Consider the following 22206-nt stretch of genomic DNA (forward strand, 5'->3'; position numbering starts at 1 on the left):
GCCTGTCGGGAACAAGCAAGGGAACAAAATAAATCTGTGTTTGAAAACAGGATTCAACACATTTAGCCCGCAGCCCTGCTCGGCTCAGAGAAATGGTTGTATTCAGCCATCGCTATAGCGGTAGACGCAGCCGCGTGTTTATCTGCGAGGAGGATGGAGCTCTGTTAGGTGAGAAGCTGCATGAGTGTGTGTGTGTGTGTGTGTGTAGAGCCAACGAGCAAGAAACCCTCTCCTCCTCCTCCTCCTCCTCCTCCTCTCTCTTCCTCTCCCACTGAGTCTTGTGGGAGCTAGAGTTGGTAAATGGCGCCATCGCCTGGTGCAAAATGGCGCTGCACTGTAGAGAAATACAGTTGTTTTTACAGTACAAGTAAACCAGGTCCAGATGCACACAGGAGTGGGCGTGTCTAAGATCCCCACCCACTGATGCTTAATGTGAAAATTACAGACAAAACTTTGAGAAGACGGCCGGTTTAATGGCGTGGTTATATAATATGTCACTGAGCACAATTCAGTCAGAGAAACTGTGAGTGAAGCTTTTTTTGTGTGTGAAGAAATGTTGTTTACAGAGTATAAAACGGGGAAGTGTAGGGAGTTTCGGTTCAGTGTTGTTCTTGATCCGTTCTTCCATCTCTCCTTCCATTTTCCCTTCTTTCTTTTCCTCCATTCTTTCTTCCTTCCTCGCGTTTCTCATCCAAAACCGTTCAAACAGATAAACCTCTGAACCAACGAGTTCATAATACACAGGAAGAAGAGTTAGGAAACACGTGTGGGTCCCCTATGCCATTTTTTTTTAAATGGTTGCTGGGGTATTGGAAATACTATAAGTAGCAGGTATTTGTGGAGAAAATGTAAATAACCACTGTTAAATTTGGTACATTCTTTCATATTTCCCTGCGTGTTTATTGATAAGAATATAATTGGGAAATTACAAAATAAGCCCTTCTGCTAGAAGGATTATTGCTGTCGCTCCGTTTGATGATGTTTTACCAACACCTGGGTTAAAGCTGCTTATCGGCGGGGAAAGAGAGAGAGAGAGAGAGATAGAGAGAGAGGGGGGGGGGGGGTGATGGTGGGAGGGGGGGAGGTAGAGGAGTGGACAGACACTGTAGCGGTGGGGGAGGCGTTTGGCTCGGTGGAGACGAGGAGCGAGCGGATCTGGCCCTTTAAATCACCAATCCAGCGCATTCGGAGGTGAGTTTGGTGATATTCGGCTATTTTCCTCCCTTCCTGTCTTATAGCAACACTGTGCGCTTTCTGCGAACCCCCCCGAATTCTTGTCACCGAGGTTCGGCTGCAGCAGCAGGAGAGGGGGGCTCCATCGGTGTCACGAATCGGATCCCCCCCACCCCCTCTCCACACACACACACACACACACACACACACACCTCCCCAACCCACCCCCTTTTTTTTTCTTCTTCTTGTGTTTGTGTGTGTGTGTGTGTGTGTGTGTGTGTGTGTGTAGCCGGCAGAGAGGGTGGGGAGGACCGGGGACAGGGTCAGTGGAAGATTTCTTGCAGCCTGGGGGGCTTTGGACCTTCTGAGGAAGCGCAGGCAGCAGAAGCTGGATCTTATTTGTCGAAGTAGGCCTATTATTTTGCATAATAGCGGAACATTTTTTTTTTTTTTGGCGTGCGCTCCGGTCTTGTGTGGTCCCTGGATGAGTTTCTAGTGGTCTGCTGGAGCATGTCACCACCCCACTGCCACGGCTGGCGATCGTGGGGGGTGAGGGGGCAGGGGGTGCGTGGAGGGCGTAGAGCGGGTGGAGGGGGGTCTTCTTTCAGAGCTCCAAGCGATCTTGTCTGGTCTTCACATGAGGAGGAGACGGGGGTGGAGGAGGGGGGGGGGGGGGTAATCTTTGGCTTTGATGTGTGCACAAGGTCTGGGTGCCTGTGCGTGTACGCGTGTGCATGCTCGGCGTGCGTATGCGTGTGTGTCTTTTGGTGCGTGGATAGCCACGGGAGAGAGGACACGCTGTTCCATCCATCAAAATGCCCGCATTGTGTTTTCACACGGCGGAGCGGCGAGCAGGGCCTGTGAAGCAGAGGACATACAGGCCCGATCAGCGCCAGGCAGCTGCTGGGATCAATAAGGGGTTGATGCGGGGTGGGGGGCTCTGCGCGTCCTGAGAGCCGCCGTGGGCTCCGCTGGCTGGCCGCTGATAGCGGGGCCTGTCCAGATCCGGCGGGGCCGTGTTTTTCTGCTCGGATATTTCGTTGGGATGCCGTGTTGATGTTCGTGTATTTCTCTAATGTTTTGGAGCGGAGACTGATGTGACTTAAGTGGGAGTGTGGGGAGGGAGGAGTGTTTATTTCAGCTCTCAGAAAGTTTTAAAAACAGGCTGCACATATTATAACAGCAAACATTTGTTTTGTTTTGTTTTTGTCTACCTTAATGCTGGTAAGCTTCCATTGAGACAGAGACTTATTTCCATTAGAGAACAAAATAGTAGCAAGAGGTACACACTGTATATGTACCAAAGGAACACTAAATCTGATAAATGTGTGTGCAGAGAGACAGCAGTTGCCCTTTTTGATAGGAAGCCATGCCGTGTAAGTGAAGCTGTTATTGATTTGTACATGAAAATGCCACAAATATCGTTTTTAGTTCTCACTTGGCAGCGTTGATGCATACAGTGGTGAAGGTAACTTGTTGAAGTTTAAACTGAGCACAGATGAGTTGCTATGATTATTTCAAAAGCAACCAAGTTTTAAATATGCTGAATAATCACAGACGGTTGTCAGGCTACAGCAGCAGAAGACCACACCGATGACCTCATATATGTTAGCTGAGAACAGGAAGCTGAAGCTGCATTTTGTCAAGGCGCAAACATTCCTCAAATATCCCTTTAAACCTTATCTTGGCAAAAATATCAAAGCTCAGGATGACAAATATGACTTTGCTCTTGAAAAGTACAACTTTGCTAAAATAATGTGGAAGATACCATTGTCCTGATGTGGCAAGAAATACAGGAAAAAGACAGAAAAGGCTGTTTATTATTAAAGCCGTCATCAGACAACAGTACATCAGATGTAAACAAAAGCGAGCAAAAGCTACTTTATCTTAATTTATTTAATACAGCGTGGCTGATTTGGAAATCTCTTTCTGACCAAAATACAAGAATTATTCCTAATATTTGTAGGCAAAAAAAAACAAACCCTTTCATATTCACAATTTAAAGAGGAAAAATATATTTTTTATTATTACGAAATGTTTATTTCTTTCTGTCTCTTACACTTGCACACTCACCCGCTTACACAGGAGCCCTAATTACACACACGGTTCTCTGATCTGCTCCATGGTTGTAGTAATTAAAGCAGGACTCTCCTCCTGAGAGCGACAGACAGAGCGGCACACCGAGGCGCTGGGTGGCAGCTAAGCTCCCTGACGGCACTGTAGGTGTGGTTGTGATTATAAGTGCTGACAATGAGGCGTTCTCGTCGAGCTCAGAGCAGGGCAAACAGAAGACGGCAGAAAGTTTGTGACAGCACGTTGGAAACAATGTGCACAAAAGAGCAAAGGGTTCACATGGCTTTAGGTTGACTTCACATTTACTCCTTGGACGTTCTCACATTTTGTCAAGTTACAACAACAACTGTCAGTTTACTGTGTTTATATGTAAATGTGATGGACCAACACAAAAGCAGCGGTTGCTTTGGACCTGAAAAGTGTGGCAGACATTTCTTGTCAGTCTTTTTAAAATCAGGTTTCACAGCAATAATTATGGCTAATATGTCTTTATTTTTGGGTGGTTTTTGTTGTTGTTTTTATTTTTTTTTTTTTTACAAAATAACTCAGATTTTCAGGTTGGAGGAAGAGCATCCATGAAAACAAGTCGGTGAGAGAAATCCTCCAACTGATTTAGATCTGTAGTTTGACTGAACCATTGCCCGCACATGATGATGATGTTTATTGTTGTTTTGCTGGATATTTGCAGTCGCTGTCCTGCTGGATGGTGAACTGTGCTCCATTCGCTCCATCCTGTACTTAGCTCCACCCGTCTTTTCATCAACAGCTTGTTCAGCCAGTGAATCTGTTCATCTTTATCATTTTGCCTCTTTTTTTTTTTTTTTTTTTGTTGGTAAAAATATTTTAAAACCAATACTTCTTGCTTGTCTGCTATTATAAACTGTTTTGCAGAGGATCCTGGCATTTTCTCCGCACCTCATTGTGAGTTGCTGCAACTTAGAGTGAAATGTGATTCCAGTCAGTCACATTTGACATTAAAGTCAAGAACTGTTCAGCTCAGCACACTGTAGCATTTTGCATGTGGGGAAAAAAGCAACAACTCCTATCGCATCTTGTCAAAGCACTTCTTTCACGTGTTTGCTGTGTTATCTTATTGCAAACTGCAAAGCAACTTTCAGCAATGGCCTAAAGATTGCCTTTATGTAAAGATTAGTTATCCTGTCCTCCACTGTGGATCTCTGCAGCTCCTCCAGAGGCACCATTTTATTTGGATGGAGTTTCATAACCTAAACCTATCCTCAACTTTTCATATCAATATTAAATGACACCCTATTGACAGGTTAGGACTATTTACTACTTGGCTGGTTTCTGAAAGCGACACGTTGCACTTTTATTTGAGGGTGTCGGAGTAAGAGATTTGTAATGAAAATAATTTTAAAATAAACATGCATCAGATTCCTTTCCCTTGATAATTACTCAATACTGTGTGCTCTTGTGTAACATAAGGTTCCAATAAAATAATAGTAAATTGAAATTTGTGGTTGTAACATGGCAAAATGTGGAAAACGTTCAGAGGTGGGAATACTCTGAAATGCTGAATATGAAATAATTATTGATTATTAGTGATTAGAGTTGTTGGACTGTAAAAGAAGAAAAAAAACATCAAACATTTGTGTAACTTGCTTTTTCTTTTGCACAGAGAGAAGCCAATGTAAACTCAGCTGCCTCCCAGCTCTGTTCTCATTACACGCCTATTGTTGTCCTGCCGCCTGCTTCCCCTCAGCTCGTCTTCTCCAACCTCTCACATTAGTGTTCAGAGAGAGTCCTGTCTGCACACCGCCGGTCAGGTAAGGCTCCGTTTGTAGAGGCTAATGTATCATGATCCATGTTCTTGGGAGCACGGAGTCAGCAAAGCAACTTGGAGTTGATTTTTTTGTGTGTGTGTGTGCTCCTATAGAAGCAGAAAAACTATTCCTGTCTCAAACATTACGAACATAAATGTGGGCCTGTTTCCCTTTGAACCCCCGGGGTCCCTCCATGTTTATTTTGTATGTTCTGTGTTGCGTATCCACTGGTTTCTCAGTCAACATTTGTGTTGCACCACCACGTTAAAACCTCTATGTGGTGCTGTGGCTCCACACCTAGTGTTGTCCAACGTTTACAATAGAAAGGCACACAATTCTGATGAATCGATAAAAATCTGTCAATGGTATGAAAGCAGGGTTCCTGGAAAATTAGAGATTCACAGAACTCCTTTAAGAGCCATTTGCTAAGAGACAAATAAGCTAGGGCACGACGACAGCTTCCTTTTGAACGTTTCTGTCTCTCTTTCTTCTTCTTCTTCCTGCAGTTTTCTCCTGTGTTGGTGTCTTCTGATGGATGAATATGTCCACTACTAATAATATCGCCCAGGCCAGGAAACTGGTGGAGCAGCTGAGGATCGAGGCAGGAATTGAACGCATTAAGGTGATAATATTGGTCATCTGCTTTGTGTGTGGATCATATATTTCCTCTCTCGTATTCCTATTTTTTTTAAAAATGTGCCACCACTGCAATTGAGCTTTAGTGTTAAAGCTTAGTTGTGTTTTTTATCACGCTATACTTTTTTTTTTTGTTAATAAAGTATAGATTTCCATGAAATACTAAGCTTGAGTAAAATGTGCGAATAAAAGGGGAAAAAACTAAATAAAATCTCTTGCTTTCTTTTCACTTTTATGTCAATGACACCTAGTCGTAACTCCATTTACAAAATCCATTCAACCTCAACCACATAGGAAAGAACATGGATGGATAATACCCTCAATAAACTAAATAATGACAAAACTGTCATAATAACAAAGTTTATTTTTGGTTCAAATGATTCATCTGACACCCTGACCAGTAGTCTACATAACTGTTGACGCTCGTTGTTACTTTTTTAAAAGTTGGGAGATTACTGATTAAGAACATTATACTGAAAAGTAATGATTTAGTAAGTTTTGCCTTCATTACTCCACAGTTAGAGTACTGAAGCTACTACTATCACACCTGGATCTTTTTCTAGATACTGCTGTCGTACGTCACTCTAATCTCACCGTCTTTTCACTGCTTTAAATTCAAAATTCACTTTATGATTCTGTGAACCGTGCTTAAGACCCCAAACGGACAGAGCCCCTCATATATTTCTGAACTTTAAAATTACTTTTAGTGCAGCAGAAAAAGTTTTTTTCTTCATTTTCCAAGATTTAGTCAGAGACTAAAAGGAGAAAGAGTGTTTTAGTTGCCAACCCACCTCCACGGAGGTAACTCCCACTACATACCAAATACTCTCCTTTCACTGCTCTGTTTAGGTCGCAGATTAAATCTTTTCCAAATTATTGTTTTTGCTTTTTGTGGTCTGATTTTTATGTTGCTTGTTTGTTTGGTTTTTTTCCGTTTTGTGATTGCTTTTCTTACTTGTTGAAGCTTGATTGTATTTTCCTAGCAGTTCTTTTAATTTCTAAAGACAATTGTAGCTAGATGTGCAATTATGTGGAGTCATCAGAGGCATAGGGACATGAGAACTTCTTTTTGGAAAGTTTTTCTTTCCTCTCACGCTGTTTTTTTTCTGAACCCCTCTTCCCGTCCGCCTCCCCAGGTGTCTAAAGCGGCGGCGGACCTGATGAGTTACTGTGAGCAGCACGCTCGAAGCGACCCCCTGCTGGTTGGCGTGCCCACCTCTGAAAACCCTTTCAAGGACAAGAAGCCTTGCATCATCCTATAGCTTCATACGTGCTTTTTTTTTTTTTTTTGCCCTCACACACACACACACATACACGCCCGCACACATGCACACAACAGATTCTCCTATTCACATAGGCTCACACATAAAAGTTGACTTTTGCTATCAAAATAGGTCCCCAACCATCCTCAGACGCTGAGAAACCCCAGCTGGCGTTTGGGGGTTACACACACAGTCGCTCCAAATTTAGCCACTCTGAAACAGTGCCACAATCCAGAACCACCACTAGGGGGCAGGTATCTTGTCCTTATAGCTTCTGAGATGAGTTAAGCATAGAGTATGGTCCAAAGTGCTTTGGTATTATTCCCATATGCTGGTGAATTAACAACCGCTTAACTTGAAAAGTTATTTCTGACATTTAACAATTGGTAGGAGGCCCGCTACTTCTCCGTCGCCGGTCATGAAACGAGGTGTCGGGTAAATGATGGGCAGCTGCTGCACAGGCAGGCAGTGGGAAGAAGCATGTGGGCAACACAAATAAGTGGTGGACGCCAGTCCGACCGTGCCAAACACGAGCCAGTGTCGCAGCGAAAAGCTCAATAAATGCTTAATCTTCTGCGGGAACTTTAAGATTAATAAAAAAAAAGACAATCCGTGAGCTTTGTCTTTAGCTAGAGTCTTTGCTTTGGTCAGACCACAGCATGTTCCCTCTCGAATCCGTATCAACAGACCTCTTCTCCACCTGCGGCCTCTCTGCGGCTGCCTCCAGCCTTTTTGGGCCAAGCCTCCAGCTGTGCCAACCTGTACAAAAACCCCCACCTGTCTCTAGATGCTGATCCGCTGTCGCTGGTTCCACTGCGGCTCGAGATAGCTGCTGCCGTTGGTTCAGGGTCGATGTCTTAGCCGACCTCAGATCTGGACCAACCAGAGGAACTCAGCGAACAGCTCAACAAAGAACTCAAGCTATTAACCGTGGACGTTTACTGCTTTTTGTTTTGTTTTGTTTTGGGGGGTTTTCTTAAGAAATACTTAATGTATGTTTAGGTATTTTGTTGAAGCATTGCTTAACATTTAAGACAATATTGTACTTTTTTTTGTTGTTGTTTTACCTTAACGGGAAGGAGGCGTTACCAATGGCCGACCTGGTTTGGATCTGGGGTCTCACCTCATAAGATCTTAGAGTCTCTACTGTACATCAAACCTTCGTGTGCTTTACTTTAAGTGGGAGCGAGGCCACAGACTGACCACTCTGGAGAATCCATCTGCAACAACGGAGAAAGTTCAAACTTTAACATTTTCTCTGTTTTCAGCTCATATTTGTTGTTACACATAAAGATACATGTAGGGAGTCTTTCAGAAAGATTGATTGAACAATCTGACGCCTACAGTGACTTCAAATCCGGTCTAAACGGCAGAATAAATTCATTTCACGCGAGTTCACCACAATCCAGAGATCGGCTCTTGGATTCCCCCTTTCTGTGTCCTCTGCTCCTCCACCACACTCCTCCAATCTAACAAAACCAAACTTGATTGTAAAACCTGAAAACGAAGAGGGAAGAAAATGGCATTAAGAGAAACAAACTAAGTGTAAAAACTTTCTTTTAGACGTGCAGAAGTGATAAGTTGAAGAGTAGTTGTCTTGGCTTTTTATTTTTTATGTGACCTTCTTTCTATGGAGTCCATGAAAGCCGATCAGTTGAGTATTATTACCCTGTACAGTGTTTGTAAGATACAGAATCTAAACACAGAACTACCCTGGTCTGTGGATGTTGGAATTTTTAACACTGAATCCCTGTTGTCCGTCAAAGATCATGTCCGTCTTCTCATTTTTCTTTCAGTTTTTAAAGGCTTGCGTTAGCGGAGGTTAGTTTTAGCCATAGTTAAAAACGCAGCAGTCAGGATTTTAACAAATAAAAACAAAAATGTTGCAAGGTTAAAGATGGAGTCTGTAAGGGGGATTAATCAACATCAGACCTCATTGCAGTGGCCAACAAATCAACCTCCTGAGCCTTCCTTTAATATCAATGCTGCCGTTTTTGTTTGGTCTTTAGTGGCACATTTTTGGGGCAACAAGCAACACAAATGTCATACATCTGTAATTTCAGAGGAGTGATACTAAACGGATTGAAACTGGACTTGATGCAAATTTAAGCGAAGCTTTTCAAAAATGGAGTGGTTTGATCTGCACGGCATTACGATTTTAGTCGAGAGTAGGGCACAGTTACAGAGCATGATTGTTTTAATTGTTGCTCCTCTGTTGTGACGCTGACCTTTGAAGGTTATGAGAGGTTCTCCTGGTCCATGCTTCCTCATGCGTGTCTTGTACATCAGTGTTGCACAGATCAGCTTTTAAAACAGACTATGCTGAAAGGACCCAGATTGTGTTGGATTATGTTTGTGTATTTGCTCACACTGAACGCTAAAATCACCAGTTAGCCTAATTTTACATCTTCTTGTAAAAAAACCTTGCTTATTCTGCCTTTGGATTTTATTCAGAACAAAGAGAGCAGGCAGTTTCAAAAGGATAAGACTTCAGGTTGGGGGTGTGTGGCATATAGTATGCATGTGTGTGTGGGGGGGAAAGGATGTGGTCTTAGTGGTATTTAATTTAGCGGAGATGGAGTTGGGAAAAGACTTGTACTTGTTTGCATTTGTAGGAAAATTTCAAAGAATATTAGAGCACAGTGCCTGTTGTTCATAAAAACATGGCAGTGTTACAACCCTGTGGTCCTGCAGTTCTAGGTCAGGGTTAGTCTGGCCAGGGGAAAGGTCACATAGCTTTAGCTAGTACATGTGATATTTTGGTGCGTCCGCTTTGTTACATTTTCAAGGTTTCCATCTAGAAATTCTTTTGACTCTTCAGTATCCTAATTTATCATTGGCTACTATAGGGTTGCTATGTTTTTGCTATTCAATCAGAATCAAAATACAGTGAGAATAGTCTTGTAAAATATGTACAATTTGACATATCATAATCCTATTCTCTGAAAATAAAGAGAAATCAATTTTTAAAAATGTTCTCATTGTTTTCAACAATATGTTGTATTAAAGAAGGAAATTTATTAGGTTAGCTTAAGCTACTTTAAACTGATTCTAGCCGTCCTTTGTCCTTTTTCTGCTGTCGTCATTCACAACTACATGGCCAATCGAAACCATCTGCTTGAAAAGGCAGAAATTTTGCTTTACACTTCGCACCTGGCCTGCTTAGCAAAGATAAGAGTGCATAAGTGCTGTTGAATCTTTTAGATTGCCATCTGGTGATGTGAAAATAGCATTGCAGGTAGCAGTCACTAAACGGAAATGGAGTAAGGTACAACCCAACTTTATCTTATAACTGGCAACCCTAGCTGCCCTGCCAATAATTACATTGTTTGTAGTAGTTAGCGTAGCAATTGTTGTCAAATCCCCCTGGTTTTCCAGATTAACTCCCAGACAAATCAAACAGAATTAGCATGTTTGACATCCATTTATTTATTAAGGTGTGCTTACTTTAGGATGAAGAGAGGAGGAAAAAAATATAGCAAGTTAAAATTGTTGTGAAATTCACATAACTAGCATATTCCACCGGTCAAATTAGCTTGTCTTCAACATATATATATATATATATATATAGGTTCAATATGTGGTAAATAAATAAATAACATCTCCAGATGTGTGATTGTTTTTGTTTTTTTAAATAAATGGATATGGGGAAGGAGGATAAAAGTTGCAGGGGTCTATTAAAGAATAAAATGAGCATGCATATCATACCACTACGCACACTGTTGCCCTAAAAATGTCTGACAAATTAAATTTTTTACATTCTTATATTTTTTCTCAATCATTCCATCTCTTCCAGGGCTACAATCAAAGACGGCCGGCCTGAAATGCTGATTTTGCCGACAGTTTGTCTGATTGATTAGTTGTTAGTTTGCCTTATAGTGGCGTATATTGTGTTAATGCTGGTTGTGGAGTTATCAGATCAACAGAATGAACAGTCCTAAAGTGGAGCATGTGGCTCACATTGCCAATTCACAAAGTGAGCTCAACAAAAATTCATTTTTGGCCCCAGTGAGGCGAGTCTGAGGCTCTTTGCTGGTGGACTGTCATATCAAGCATCACTCAGTTGGCTCGGAGTCCCATCTGAGACTCATCTTTGTGTTCTGATCTCCTGTGTATGCATACAGTATATGTATCCTTTTTGCCTTGATTGATTCTGGAAAAAAAAAAATCTATTTTTTGTAACTGTTCTCTGATGTGCCATAACTCATGTTTTCTTGCACACTGTTAATATTTTGTGGATATTGCTGTTAAAAAAAATATTGAGAAGTAGATAACATTAATAAAAAGATGATTTAACGCAACCACTGGACTCCATTGTGTTGACAGCTTTCACCTATTACATATGAATCCAGCCCATCCTGTTTGGTTTTCTTGTTTTATTCTGTCAGCAAAGCATTCTGTGGTTTTTTTTCCTGCAGGCTGCATAGATTTATAAAGCACATGCTCACTGGTTTAATAAGTACATGGTGTGCAGAGCAGAGATGGAATCACAATGTGCCAAGCTTAAATAGCAAGTCTCCTAGCTAGACCTTTGCATCGTGTTCTTAGTCCTCCTTTAATCTAGAAGCTCTAGCTCCACAGTCACAGCTTTACTCAAAATTTCAAACCATTCTCCTCTTGTGGGCCATGACATTTGGGCTGTGGGGTGAATCACAGCCTGTCAGAAGTCCGCCGCCGCCCGTTACGCCTCTGAGCAGCAGAGTGTAAACAAACGTGTGGTCCATGTGCCTGGGTGTTCCCCTTCTGGCCGAGTGGTGGACGGACATGTGAGAGCACAGGAAGAAACGGGGAGTAAAGCAGAGGGCACACAATGGAGATACAGTTCGCAAATGTGCGTGCAGCCTTGAATTGCAAGAAGTTGAAAGTATGTAACAAACCAAGAACAATCAGAGAAATGATGGTTTGACAAGGAGGCTTTTATCTTCTCAAAACTTCCTGGAGGGACAGACAGTCTGCATCAGCTGGCTTTGTCTGTTTCTTTCAGCGTGGTTTCAGGCTCCGCCCTGGTGTTATTTCGGTTGACTTATGTTCACTACAAAAGTAATGCTCAACAAAGCATTACTTTGAAAACTGCATGACCTAGCAGTGCATGCATTTTTCCATGACTTCGGTGCCACCGTAAACAGTTGTTGCGTAACTCGGCAGGTTCTGTGAAGCACGCTCGACTTTTCTATTCAATTTTTAGTAGGAATCTTCTCGCCCTACGATGGGCTGGAGACCTGTCCAGGGTGTGGCCTGCCTATCACCCAATGGCTGCTGGATGGATGGATGGATGGATGAAAGGAAATCTTCTCAATTAATCCAATAATTTATTGACTTATTGCACAAGAGAATAGACCCGGAAAACAAATGACACAAACAATAAATTAAACTTTTCATATTGTTATAAAATAGGCAACGTTTGTAAAGGCACATTACATTACGGTCTTGATCAGATCATTCTGTATCCCCCTGAGGTTTGAATTCAGACCAAAAAAAAAACATCGTCAGGTCCTGAGACCTTTTTTTTTGTTTGTTTTTTTGCAATTTTTTCGTTCTGCAAAGCCAGCCAGATCCTTCTAACAGAGCAGTTTCAGTTTCCATAGCGATCACTCCTCCACAGGTTCAGCTGCTCTCTGCAAAAACGCACTCACAGCACACCCAGGCGTTTCTAAAGAAAGACATTGTGCGTGCATACCATGTTTTCACGCACGCCCTTTCTACGCAGAGACTCTCCCAACTCTGATCACTTAGGAATGTTGGCTGTACAGTAGATTCACTATTACAACATTTCAGTCCAGATAGAAAGCCTACAAATCTTCCAGGTATGAACTAGGTGTGGATAAGACACAGTCTGCTGCAACCCTCAATGATTATTTTTTTTAAAAACAGTCCTTGAACATTGTGAGAGCCCAAACAGAAGTCCAAAATACATGCATAAGATTATTTTCCTGATGGAGAAGAAACTCAGTCAAGCCAGTTTTCTTTCTTCATGTCTTGCAGAAATGTCCAACTGTTTTACAGCAACTTCATGAATGTTTCAGGCTTGTCCTGCCTTCAGTCTGGGTGCTAGCATTGAGTCCACTCAGGACTATTGCAGCTTGACAATTGAGTTCCTTCATTTCTTTTTCATTTCAACCCAGAAGCTCTAGGGTCTCTGGGGATATTCAGACCCTTCAGCGTTCCTGCAGAACCAGCTCAGGAACCCACTGGTCTAGGAGTCGACTCTCTTGGCAGTAAGTCCCAACTTCCTGTAGCCTGCAGTGGTCTACCTGAAGATTCTGCAAGGAAAATAAAAGAAAATGAATGACTAACACGATCATGTATTAAGGAGAATTCGATTTGAAGATGGCAAGAAATATTTACAGTGGAGCAAAAAGCATCGGCCTTTCAGTTCATAAGCAGTTTCTGTTTAAGGAATGGACCGGCATGAGATTCTCAAGGTATAGCTGGAGTACACCTTGAGACTAAAATTACCACAAGGCTCTAAGCGAAGCAAATGTGTAGGAACTTTTTTTTCCCAGTGCATAGCAACAAGTGGGGGAGGGCTGCCCTTTTCTGGATTTTAACATGTAGAATGCACCTTGATACCCGTAACCAGGCCGTCTCTTGTCGTAACAAACCCACCGTGACCAGCATGCAGTGGAGGTCTCCGCTCTCCTCCTGGTTTCGGTTGGCGTCCACTCCGCCCAGAAGCTGCCACAACCTCTGAACCCCAGAGACCCGCAGGATGTTGATGCCGCTGTCGCAGCAGAAGGACTGCAGCAGCGTGAAGTGGATCTGCAGCGCCACGTCCTCCTCGTCGTCGGCCGCCAGAACGCACAGGACCACGCTGTCCGGATCTCTGGAAAAACCGAGGGAAACATTAGAGAGGGAGGAAAAACAACAAACACCTAGTAAGCCGCACGTTTGCAGCTGTCAGACTGGGGCAATGTCGGTGTCTGGAAAGTGAGCAGAGCAAATGCAGCTGGGAAATACAATAATGCCCCGACTTAAGCCATAATTAATGGTTTCTACTCACGCATTGAGGAGCTTTGCTGATTCATAGATGCCAACAGTGAGGCAGTGCTGTTTCTGGGCAGTTACAAGCAACTCCTCCAGTGCCAAGCTTGCAGACTGCATCCTGAGGATTGGGACAGAACAATTACTCATTTGAACACAGAAAGAGACAAAAACAACTTCAAAATTTGTTCCGTAAAAATGCTAAGAGAGGATATGAAAGAAGCAAAACAAATGCATTAGCCAGGCACTTTAATGCAGCAAGTGTCTAATGCATAAACAATAGCATTTGTACTTTACTGTGAAGTATTTGTGCAGCATGCATGCATAAAATAACCCCAATCAGTACTTATTGTGGAATATTAACATTGTCCACTGCAGTACTGAGGTGCTTTTGGTTACATTTCTACAGAAAGTTTCAGGTAATAGCTACAGAGTCAAAGGACGTAAGACATTCCTGTCCAGAACAGGACGTCCCTGCAAACAGAACAAACAGATCGTTTCCAAACATTGCAAATAAAATCTGACCTGTTCTCTGCGGAGGCGAAACTTTCCTCGGGAATCATGCTTGCAAATCAGAAAACAATCCCAGCTTGGTGAAAGCGTTAATAGTCCAGTAGTTTGAGAGAGTAAAATCTCTGCAGGAGCGTTTGCAACGCAGCGTCTGTGGTGGTTGGCAAGGTTGCACAATGCGTCTTATACTGGGGATCAGAGGAGGGCGGCACCGAAACTCTTCGGCTTCTGCCATTGGCTGAAAGGCAAAGCGACGTCCTTCTTTTCTCACGAAGACGCCTGGGTTTTATTTTTGTTGTCAAACTGGCGGGTGGTTGTAAAGAACTTTGAAGGAGAAGAAGGAAAAAAAGACTGCTGTGTCACTCTGGCATTGTCTCGAGTTGGCATTACGCACGAAAACATGTGATCACAAAGACGTCTGTAAAATGAATAGTAATAAACTACTGATGGCAACTGTGCAACATAAAGCCCCTCACATTGTCCATAACAAAGATGTTCCGAAACATTCCATGTGAAATTATGACTGACACCTACTGGCTGACCAAAGTAACTCTCTGCTCATTTCTAATCAGTAACCATAGTGAACATGCATGCATTTTTCACAAAATAAAATTATAAAATTACACACACACACACACACACACACACACACACACACACATATATATATATATATATATATATATATATATACAGACAGACAGACAGACAGACAGACAGATAGACAGACAGACAGACAGACAGACAGACAGATAGACAGATAGATAGATAGATAGATAGATAGATAGATAGATAGATAGATAGATAGATAGATAGATAGATAGATAGATTTAACTGTAGTGAAATGTACTGCAAAAATGTATATTTAGAACAAAGTCTAAAGAGGCAGGGATTGAGTGTGCGTAGATTATTTTATTTTGTGATAGTACGTAGAGCAAAGCGTCTGGATGACTCGCTCCAGTGAAATGTGTTTTATTGGACTTTGTACTTGTGCATAAAGAAATTGACACTGGTTCAGCTCATTTCCTCTACAGCTTATGTATATGGCAGCAATCCACATAAAATGACAACTCAAGGTACTTGCTAGATAAAGACATCTAATCCAGTCAAAGTTTAGAAATAGGCAACAATATCAATTGAATAGGATTCAGTAGATATGAGTTTTCAAAGTTAGCCCATCACATTGTATATTGACTTTTCAGCAATCCCCCCTCATCCCAAGCACAGCTGTCAACCAGAACCCTCCTGATGGGTAAGAGCATAAGCAATCCAAACTATTCCACAATACAGTAACATGTGTAACTGTGTATCTAAACAATCTTAGGCTCGTCACGTTGTGACACAACTTGGCGGGGATCGATGGATCTGTAGAGCTCCGGTCCATTGCTTCCATCCTGATCATCTGTAATCTGGTTTTCAAAGTAGCTGTCTGCATAGTTGAGGATTTGTTCCAAGACCATAAACAGCAGTATGTCGGTGTTCTGATCCAGTTCCAGCTCCTCGCTGTAGTTTTTCACTGGCAGCACATAGGACAAAGGAATGCCCAGGAAATCACTCAACTGGCGGGCCTGAAACAATAGGTTGACATGTCTAGATCTCCTTCATATCACAAGATGTTTACCTGTAATAAGGTAAATATCGACTTAAATAATGTTACCTTCTTCTGGATGTAAACACTGCGATACACATTTTTCAAGTCCTTTGCCACTAGTGGACAGGCTTCATCCACTTTGGTCATCAACAAAATCTGAGGGATTCCTGGCAGGAAACGAGATTAAGGAAATATTGTGAAGATTGCTGAGGTATATTTTTATGCTTTTGTAGATTGATTACAAGAAATCAGAGCTTCATCCTGGAAATGCTGGAGGAAATTTCCAGGATGCAAATGCAGGATGCGTTAGTAACACCTAATGCATTACATGGGGCCTTACAAAACAGTTAATCCTCCTTGAACTTTTCCCCATTTTCTCAAGATAGAATTGAGAAGATCAACACAATATAATTATGTGGTGGAAGGTCAGGACTGAAAGGTTTTTAATCTTGTTGCAAATAACAATCTGAAACTCACAATCGTGGAAGGAAACTAAAGACTTGAGACATTGGCTGAGGGTCACTTTCCATCTTAGCCCTAGACATGTGCCCAGAGTTAAAGTAGGATGTGTTAGATCCAGCATGGTGATGTTTTAAAATGGCCCAGTCAAACTCCTGACCTAAATTGAAACTGATAATCAGTGGCAAGACTTGGTTGAAAGTGACTTTCCATTCAGTCAAAGTGAGCCTGAATTCATTTGCATTTTGCACTTCACGGATGTGTGTTGGTCCAACACATAAAATCCTGATAAAATACTCGGGGTTCTAACATGACAAAGTGGAGGTATGAGAACATTTTTAAAGCGCCATGTAACTATAGCAACATAAGAGGAATACTCTGACACGTTCTTCAGTGTAACATTTTCCCACTAACCAAGTTGGTTGGCCTTCTTCCGAATGGCAGTGAGCTTGTCCAGCATTTTCTCGCTGAGAAGTGACACCTTGCAGGTGTCGATGACGTACGCCACGCAGTGAATCGTGTCGTTCAGAGTCACGTGTTTCTGATAGCCTGGAGAATCTTCTAGGATTGACGAACAGCTACTAAACTGAGGAGAGCAAAGAAATGACTTGCTTTGAATAACTCATTACCCCACATCTAAATGGCTTACATAATGTGACGCTAAAGAATGCGATTGTTTAAAGAACCTGGTAGCGGTCCTTCATGTGCCCCTTGAAGATGCTGACTACGTCGTCAACGTTCAGGCCGGTGTCAGCGTTTTCCTCCAGCCCCATTGTGTCACAGAGGATCAGAGGAAGAGTCCCGCCACGTCTTCCTGCCTTAATGGTGTAGGCGCGAAACTGCAGGAGATATAACATGTATATATAAATTGGTAGTCAGTTAAAAATAAGTCAAACCTAATCATGTCACCACCATCAGCCTTCTGTTACAAGAAGTGCAACGGATCCGTGTTTCCCAGTGAATCCTGCAAAATTTACTCTTTTGAATCTGATAAGATAATCTAGCAGTGAATGCTTTGCTGGTACCTGAGTGGTCACACTTGTCCCTGCCGTGCCTGTGATGGCTTGGCATGTCATGTTGCCCCGAAATGCGGAGTTGATGGAGTTAAAAAAGCTCGACTTGCCGGCCCCAACAGGGCCCACCAGCAACACACGGGCTTGATTGACTGCTTTGATTTCAGGCAGATAGTTCTGGATGCTTGTCATCAGCTGTTGCTTTTTTCTGCAAGAGAAACAACATAAAAAAAACAAAAAAGAGAACGTAAATAATCAAGATCGTGATCATTGTAAATTTAAAATGGCAAAAATATTCTGCACATTTCTCAGAATTGAGATTAATCTATCAAAGTTAGCTTCAGTTATTATATTTACCACATCAGGGTCTGTCGTCTAACAATTTCATGAAATAAAAAGAAGCACCAATATTTACAAATTAGTCTGTTCTTTTCCAGAAGTGTTTAAAAACTGTTCCATCCTGAAAATGCTGTTGCAAGAATTATGGTGAGAAAACTTCCCAGCACAATTCAGCGTGGATTTGAAAATGTAACTTTTGCATATTTTACAGATTTTCTTTTATGAGTTTCCACATAAAGACATGTTGCCTTTGGTTACGTACTCAGACGTCCACTGGATGTTTCTCCAAGGTTTCTCCAGGAGATCTCCTAGACCTGTTGTTGTAATGAAAAGTATAAACATATTTAAACCGGTGTTTATTTTTTAGACTAGATTACATGCACATGTGTAAATAACAAATACAAATGAATATAAATTGATTCAATCATCGGAGATCCTTTGTATTTTCATTAAAGAAAGTTCTTTCACGAACCTTCAACCCGATAAACCTCAAACTCTATCAGTGCCAAGTCATTCCCGTGCATCTCTGCTTCCTGGAAGATGAAGCAGTTGCCTGGATTGGACTGCACTGCAGGCTTGTCCTCATGCAAGAAAACCAAGTCACCAAAGTTTGGACCGGGGCCTCCATCTGTGAAGGCAGGCTTCCCACTGACACACCCGACTCTGAGCGGTTTGTCTTTCTCAGCACGGATGCTGTAAAGGAAAGCCTCCCCATCACTGACAGCCGCTCCACTCCTGGCGTAGTCCTTGGACGTGTAAGCCCCAAAGACAAACCCTGCAGCGTTGTAGGCCACAATGACAGTGGGTCCCTGCTGGTCACAGCGGCCGTGGAAGGCGGCTGCAGTGAAGCCGTGGATGCTGGCCTTGTAAAGGAGGTGGAGTCTGGCGTAGCTGAAGAGAGACAGCAGATTGTTCTCCTGATGTTTGGACAGACTGGATGTGACTGCAGACATAATGAAGGACAGGCTGGAACAAAATCACCTGAGGATGAAGGTAGAGTGGAAGAAGAGTGAGCTGCTGTCAAGTGTTACTCAATGAGATTTACGAGTTTGCATTTCTTACAGAAGCATCTATCTATCTATCTATCTATCTATCTATCTATCTATCTATCTATCTATCTATCTATCTATCTATCTATCTATCTATCTATCTATCTATCTATCTATCTATCTATCTATCTATCTATCTATCTATCTATCTATCTATCTATTTGCACTCCTAAAACCTGTTTGTGAGCTTCTATGTTAAGTTTATACTGTTAAGCACAAACTCAATTAAAATCAACTTCACTTCTGAAAGAACAGAAGCTCTTTTGAATCCAGCAGTGAACTGGTTTTACTTTCAGTATTACTTCAAAATAATTTAGTCCTACAAACCAGAAAATATACATTTTCCCCCTGCATTGTGCTCTCGAACACGGACAAAACATTTCCTCTTTTACAAATACGCATGATGATTTTTAAAAAAATCTTTTTAATTTAAAAGAGTATAAAACTTAGATGAATACCAGATGAATTGGCTCCACACATGGCTGGAGATATTTTAAGCTATTTCTTGATCAACACAGTGGTTCACATTACACACAAAAATTATATCTAAATACAATTTTTCTTAAAGGAAAATTTAGAAAACTTACCTGTAGAAAAGATTCAATGGTAAACCTCAGTGAGCTGCTGTGCTTTTCTCTATCTAGAAACAAAACCACACCTTTTACTTTATTACTTTCACTTTTTATATGAGACGATGCCTTAGACTAGGGCTTGGCAACCCACGGCTCCAGAGCCGCATGCGGCTCTTTAGCGCTGCCCTAGTGGCTCTCTGGAGCTTTCTCAAAAATGTTTGAAAATGGAAAAAGATGGGGCTCGGAAATATATATTTTTGTTTTCATATGGTTTCTATAGGAGGACAAACATGACACAATCATTCTTAACATTTTCCAATGCTATAAAAATGTGTAGAATAAATATTAAATTTCAACATTTCTGTCAACTTTTTTGTCAAGGTTTGTGTCTTAGCCTCTGACAAATGTTTCTTTCAGCTGAGCGGGGTGCGAGGCAGGTGGCTGTTGTAAACAACCTGACGGGTGTGTGGTGGGCCACGGAGAGCAAAGGGGACAAAAGAAAAATAGCCGAGGGGAGATTCTACAATTCTTGGACCGAATCATTTGTATTCATTGCCAGTGCAGAAGGATTACCTGAATGTTTGCTCTGTAGCGAGGAGTTGTCAAATAACAAAATGAGTAACATACTTTCCGGACTATAGAGCGCACCTTACTATAAGCCGCACCTACAAATCTTTTTGAAAATAACTCATAAGTCGCACCGGGCTATAAGCCGCATGGTTCAAAGCGTGGGGACAAAGTAGCAGCTTATAGTCTGAAAAATACGGTAATGTGGAAAGACATTTTCAGGGAAGGCGCTACATTTGCTGCCGAGTCAAGATTAAAGTTGCATCTTACAAGCCCGATGTTGAGAAACTGTCCAGTGATGTCCGTAAACAGAAGTCACATTAAACACGTAAGAACACAATCTTGCCATAGGCACATATATTTAGTAACAAAGTTGTTGTTTTTATAAATTGATTAGTGATTTTTGTCAGTATATATTTAGAATGACACTTAGCGATATAATTGTGTTTTGTTGCACACGTCCGAGGATGGTTGCGTGTCAAAACAGAATAGGATGTTGCTATGTTTTGCCATTGCACTGACTTGCTTGGCATTTGCACAGAAATCAAACTTAAACTGTATTAATTTAATTTTATATACTTTACCATTCCAAAAGGCTGCTGTTTAATTTTATAACTGCAGGTTGCGTTTTATTTCACTCCGTTTGCCCAGATAAGCGGCACGTTATGCACGTTCCGTTTAGTTGTTTTTTCGGTCACACACTTTACGGTGATTATTTACAAAGAGCGATCGTCGTTATGCAAACTGCATTTTGGAGCAGATTTTCCGAGTACCAAAAAGAAAAAAATGACCCTTTCCCTGTCGATCTTCATAATAAAAAGTGACATCAAAAATCAGATTTCTTTACTGCATTTCTTTAATTTTATCAATGCAACGAAACACAATACATTAATATTGTAACGGAAGGTAAACTTAAAGCACCATTGTGCAACAGAGTAGTTACGTGGTGCGTCATTCCATCCAGGACGCACAGCAGGGAAAATAAACATTTAATAATGAATGCAAATTATGTATACACTTATCATTTTTATAATAGTCTAATATAGCTAATATAAACACTTAAAGCTTCTTTTGCCTTCATTATAAACCTTATATAAGACTTTTAATTTTTTTTATTTTTTTGATCCAAAATGGCTCTTTCAACATGTTGGGTTGCCGACCCCTGCCTTAGACTGTGAGGCTGCAAAATACACCAACACTAACGTCGATTGTGACACACAGGAAATTTTATGTGAGCTTTCCCAGCAAAACTTATTTAGAGTTTTTCTCAGTTGCTTTAGTGCATTTCTCAAATCACTTTTGACATTTACAAAACAGTAAACGGGTTTCTCAAAGCAATTCATGCAAACTGCAAAACAGCATGGATTACCTGCGAAATCCAGTTTCTTTATTAAACTCCTTAGTTAATCTCTCAAAAGTAAATATATGTGTCATTGAAGATGTCAGTGAATCAGAATGACAACTCCTTTCACTGCACATAGATAAGAATCAAATTGCTTAGTAGTGTTGTCAGTACAACAGTGTTACTCTGGAGGGACAAGAATTGTACATTGTAATGGTGGGAGATCAATGAAAGGAGCTGAACTAGATTTATATTTACGCTTTTGCTGTAATTTGTCTGATCATCTCATTGTGATTTAGAAAGGAAACAATGGAACTACAGAGCATGAAGGGAAAAAAACAAACAAAAATAAAAACAGAAAAGTAGGACAATCTCCTTAAGGAAAACTGTGCATGCAGGGCTGTGGTGCAGACATTACATTACATTATAATTTCCATCTCTGTGGTGAGAAAAAAAAATCCTCAATGGGATTAAGAAATGAGGATTAGGGTGAGAGGAACTCCATCAGCACAAACCATAAACTGATGATGTTGGACTGATGGAAACTGACATTTCTCTGCTTCTGTTTGCTTCCCAACTCCTCTGTCACAGTATAACTCCACTTCTTCTTCTTCTTCTTCTCTCTGGCTTTTGACTCCGTCTAAATCCTCGTCCTTGCATTGCCAGAAACGTAACATCGTTTTGTGCTGTGGCTATATACACAATAAACTTGCCAGTTGCTGTTTCATGAGACGGTTCAATCTATGTCAGAAAACTGACTGATCTTATTTTTTATGTATTTACCTATGTTGGAAAAACTCAGGATTCGCCTGGGAGCAATTTCCCAGTTCAAGACAGATTTAGAAAAAAAAAGTC

General features: G+C 41.4%; 3 protein-coding genes across 11 annotated transcripts; 1 reads left to right on the forward strand and 2 right to left on the reverse strand.

Moving 5' to 3' along the window:
* The first annotated feature begins 396 nt into the window (after positions 1–396).
* Positions 397–9317, forward strand: gng7 (guanine nucleotide binding protein (G protein), gamma 7). 9 transcript variants are annotated; one of them, XR_003593343.1, is made up of 5 exons: positions 1426–1580; positions 4886–5033; positions 5537–5652; positions 6803–9122; positions 9165–9317. XR_003593343.1 is itself a non-coding variant. In XM_028000306.1 (4 exons), the coding sequence occupies exons 3-4, from the start codon at positions 5566–5568 to the stop codon at positions 6926–6928; spliced, it is 213 nt and encodes a 70-aa protein (XP_027856107.1). In that variant the 5' UTR covers positions 397–523; positions 4886–5033; positions 5537–5565; the 3' UTR covers positions 6929–9317. The 9 variants fall into 9 exon arrangements, 8 of the variants coding, with proteins under 8 accessions (XP_027856107.1, XP_027856106.1, XP_027856105.1 ...); XM_028000306.1 differs by lacking the exon at positions 1426–1580 and adding an exon at positions 397–523 and having other exon boundaries at positions 6803–9317; XM_028000305.1 differs by lacking the exon at positions 1426–1580 and adding an exon at positions 1083–1191 and having other exon boundaries at positions 6803–9317.
* A 2900-nt stretch (positions 9318–12217) lies between these two features.
* On the reverse strand, positions 12218–14592 carry LOC114134066 (growth arrest and DNA damage-inducible protein GADD45 beta-like). Its single transcript, XM_028000303.1, has 4 exons — positions 14435–14592; positions 13929–14030; positions 13535–13751; positions 12218–13188 (listed from the first exon to the last, which is right to left on the reverse strand). The coding sequence occupies exons 1-4, from the start codon at positions 14470–14472 to the stop codon at positions 13084–13086; spliced, it is 462 nt and encodes a 153-aa protein (XP_027856104.1). The 5' UTR covers positions 14473–14592; the 3' UTR covers positions 12218–13083.
* Positions 14593–15311: 719 nt separating this feature from the next.
* LOC114134215 (interferon-induced protein 44-like) lies at positions 15312–19534 on the reverse strand. Its single transcript, XM_028000636.1, has 8 exons — positions 19458–19534; positions 18294–18802; positions 18084–18135; positions 17495–17690; positions 17156–17308; positions 16884–17055; positions 16077–16177; positions 15312–15987 (listed from the first exon to the last, which is right to left on the reverse strand). Exons 2-8 carry the CDS (start codon positions 18772–18774, stop codon positions 15730–15732), a joined length of 1413 nt encoding a protein of 470 aa, XP_027856437.1. The 5' UTR covers positions 18775–18802; positions 19458–19534; the 3' UTR covers positions 15312–15729.
* Positions 19535–22206: the final 2672 nt, after the last annotated feature.

Source organism: Xiphophorus couchianus, chromosome 19, assembly GCF_001444195.1.
Source record: "Xiphophorus couchianus chromosome 19, X_couchianus-1.0, whole genome shotgun sequence".
NCBI classification, from domain to species: Eukaryota; Metazoa; Chordata; class Actinopteri; order Cyprinodontiformes; family Poeciliidae; genus Xiphophorus; species Xiphophorus couchianus.

What these genes read in the sequence shown, in the direction of transcription:
- gng7 (XM_028000306.1), top strand. Translation starts at nt 5,566, where the DNA reads ATGAATATGTCCACTACTAATAATATCGCCCAGGCCAGGAAACTGGTG. An exon ending in CAGGAATTGAACGCATTAAG is followed by an intron (nt 5,653 to 6,802) that starts GTGATAATATTG and finishes CCGCCTCCCCAG; the next exon opens with GTGTCTAAAGCGGCGGCGGA.
- LOC114134066 (XM_028000303.1), bottom strand. Translation starts at nt 14,472, where the DNA reads ATGATTCCCGAGGAAAGTTTCGCCTCCGCAGAGAACAG. An exon ending in TCAGCAAAGCTCCTCAATGC is followed by an intron (nt 13,752 to 13,928) that starts GTGAGTAGAAAC and finishes CGGTTTTTCCAG; the next exon opens with AGATCCGGACAGCGTGGTCC. An exon ending in TCCACTGCATGCTGGTCACG is followed by an intron (nt 13,189 to 13,534) that starts GTGGGTTTGTTA and finishes TTTTCCTTGCAG; the next exon opens with AATCTTCAGGTAGACCACTG.
- LOC114134215 (XM_028000636.1), bottom strand. Translation starts at nt 18,774, where the DNA reads ATGTCTGCAGTCACATCCAGTCTGTCCAAACATCAGGAGAACAATCTG. An exon ending in ACATGAAGGACCGCTACCAG is followed by an intron (nt 17,056 to 17,155) that starts GTTCTTTAAACA and finishes TGCTCTCCTCAG; the next exon opens with TTTAGTAGCTGTTCGTCAAT. An exon ending in GTGTTTACATCCAGAAGAAG is followed by an intron (nt 15,988 to 16,076) that starts GTAACATTATTT and finishes CTATTGTTTCAG; the next exon opens with GCCCGCCAGTTGAGTGATTT.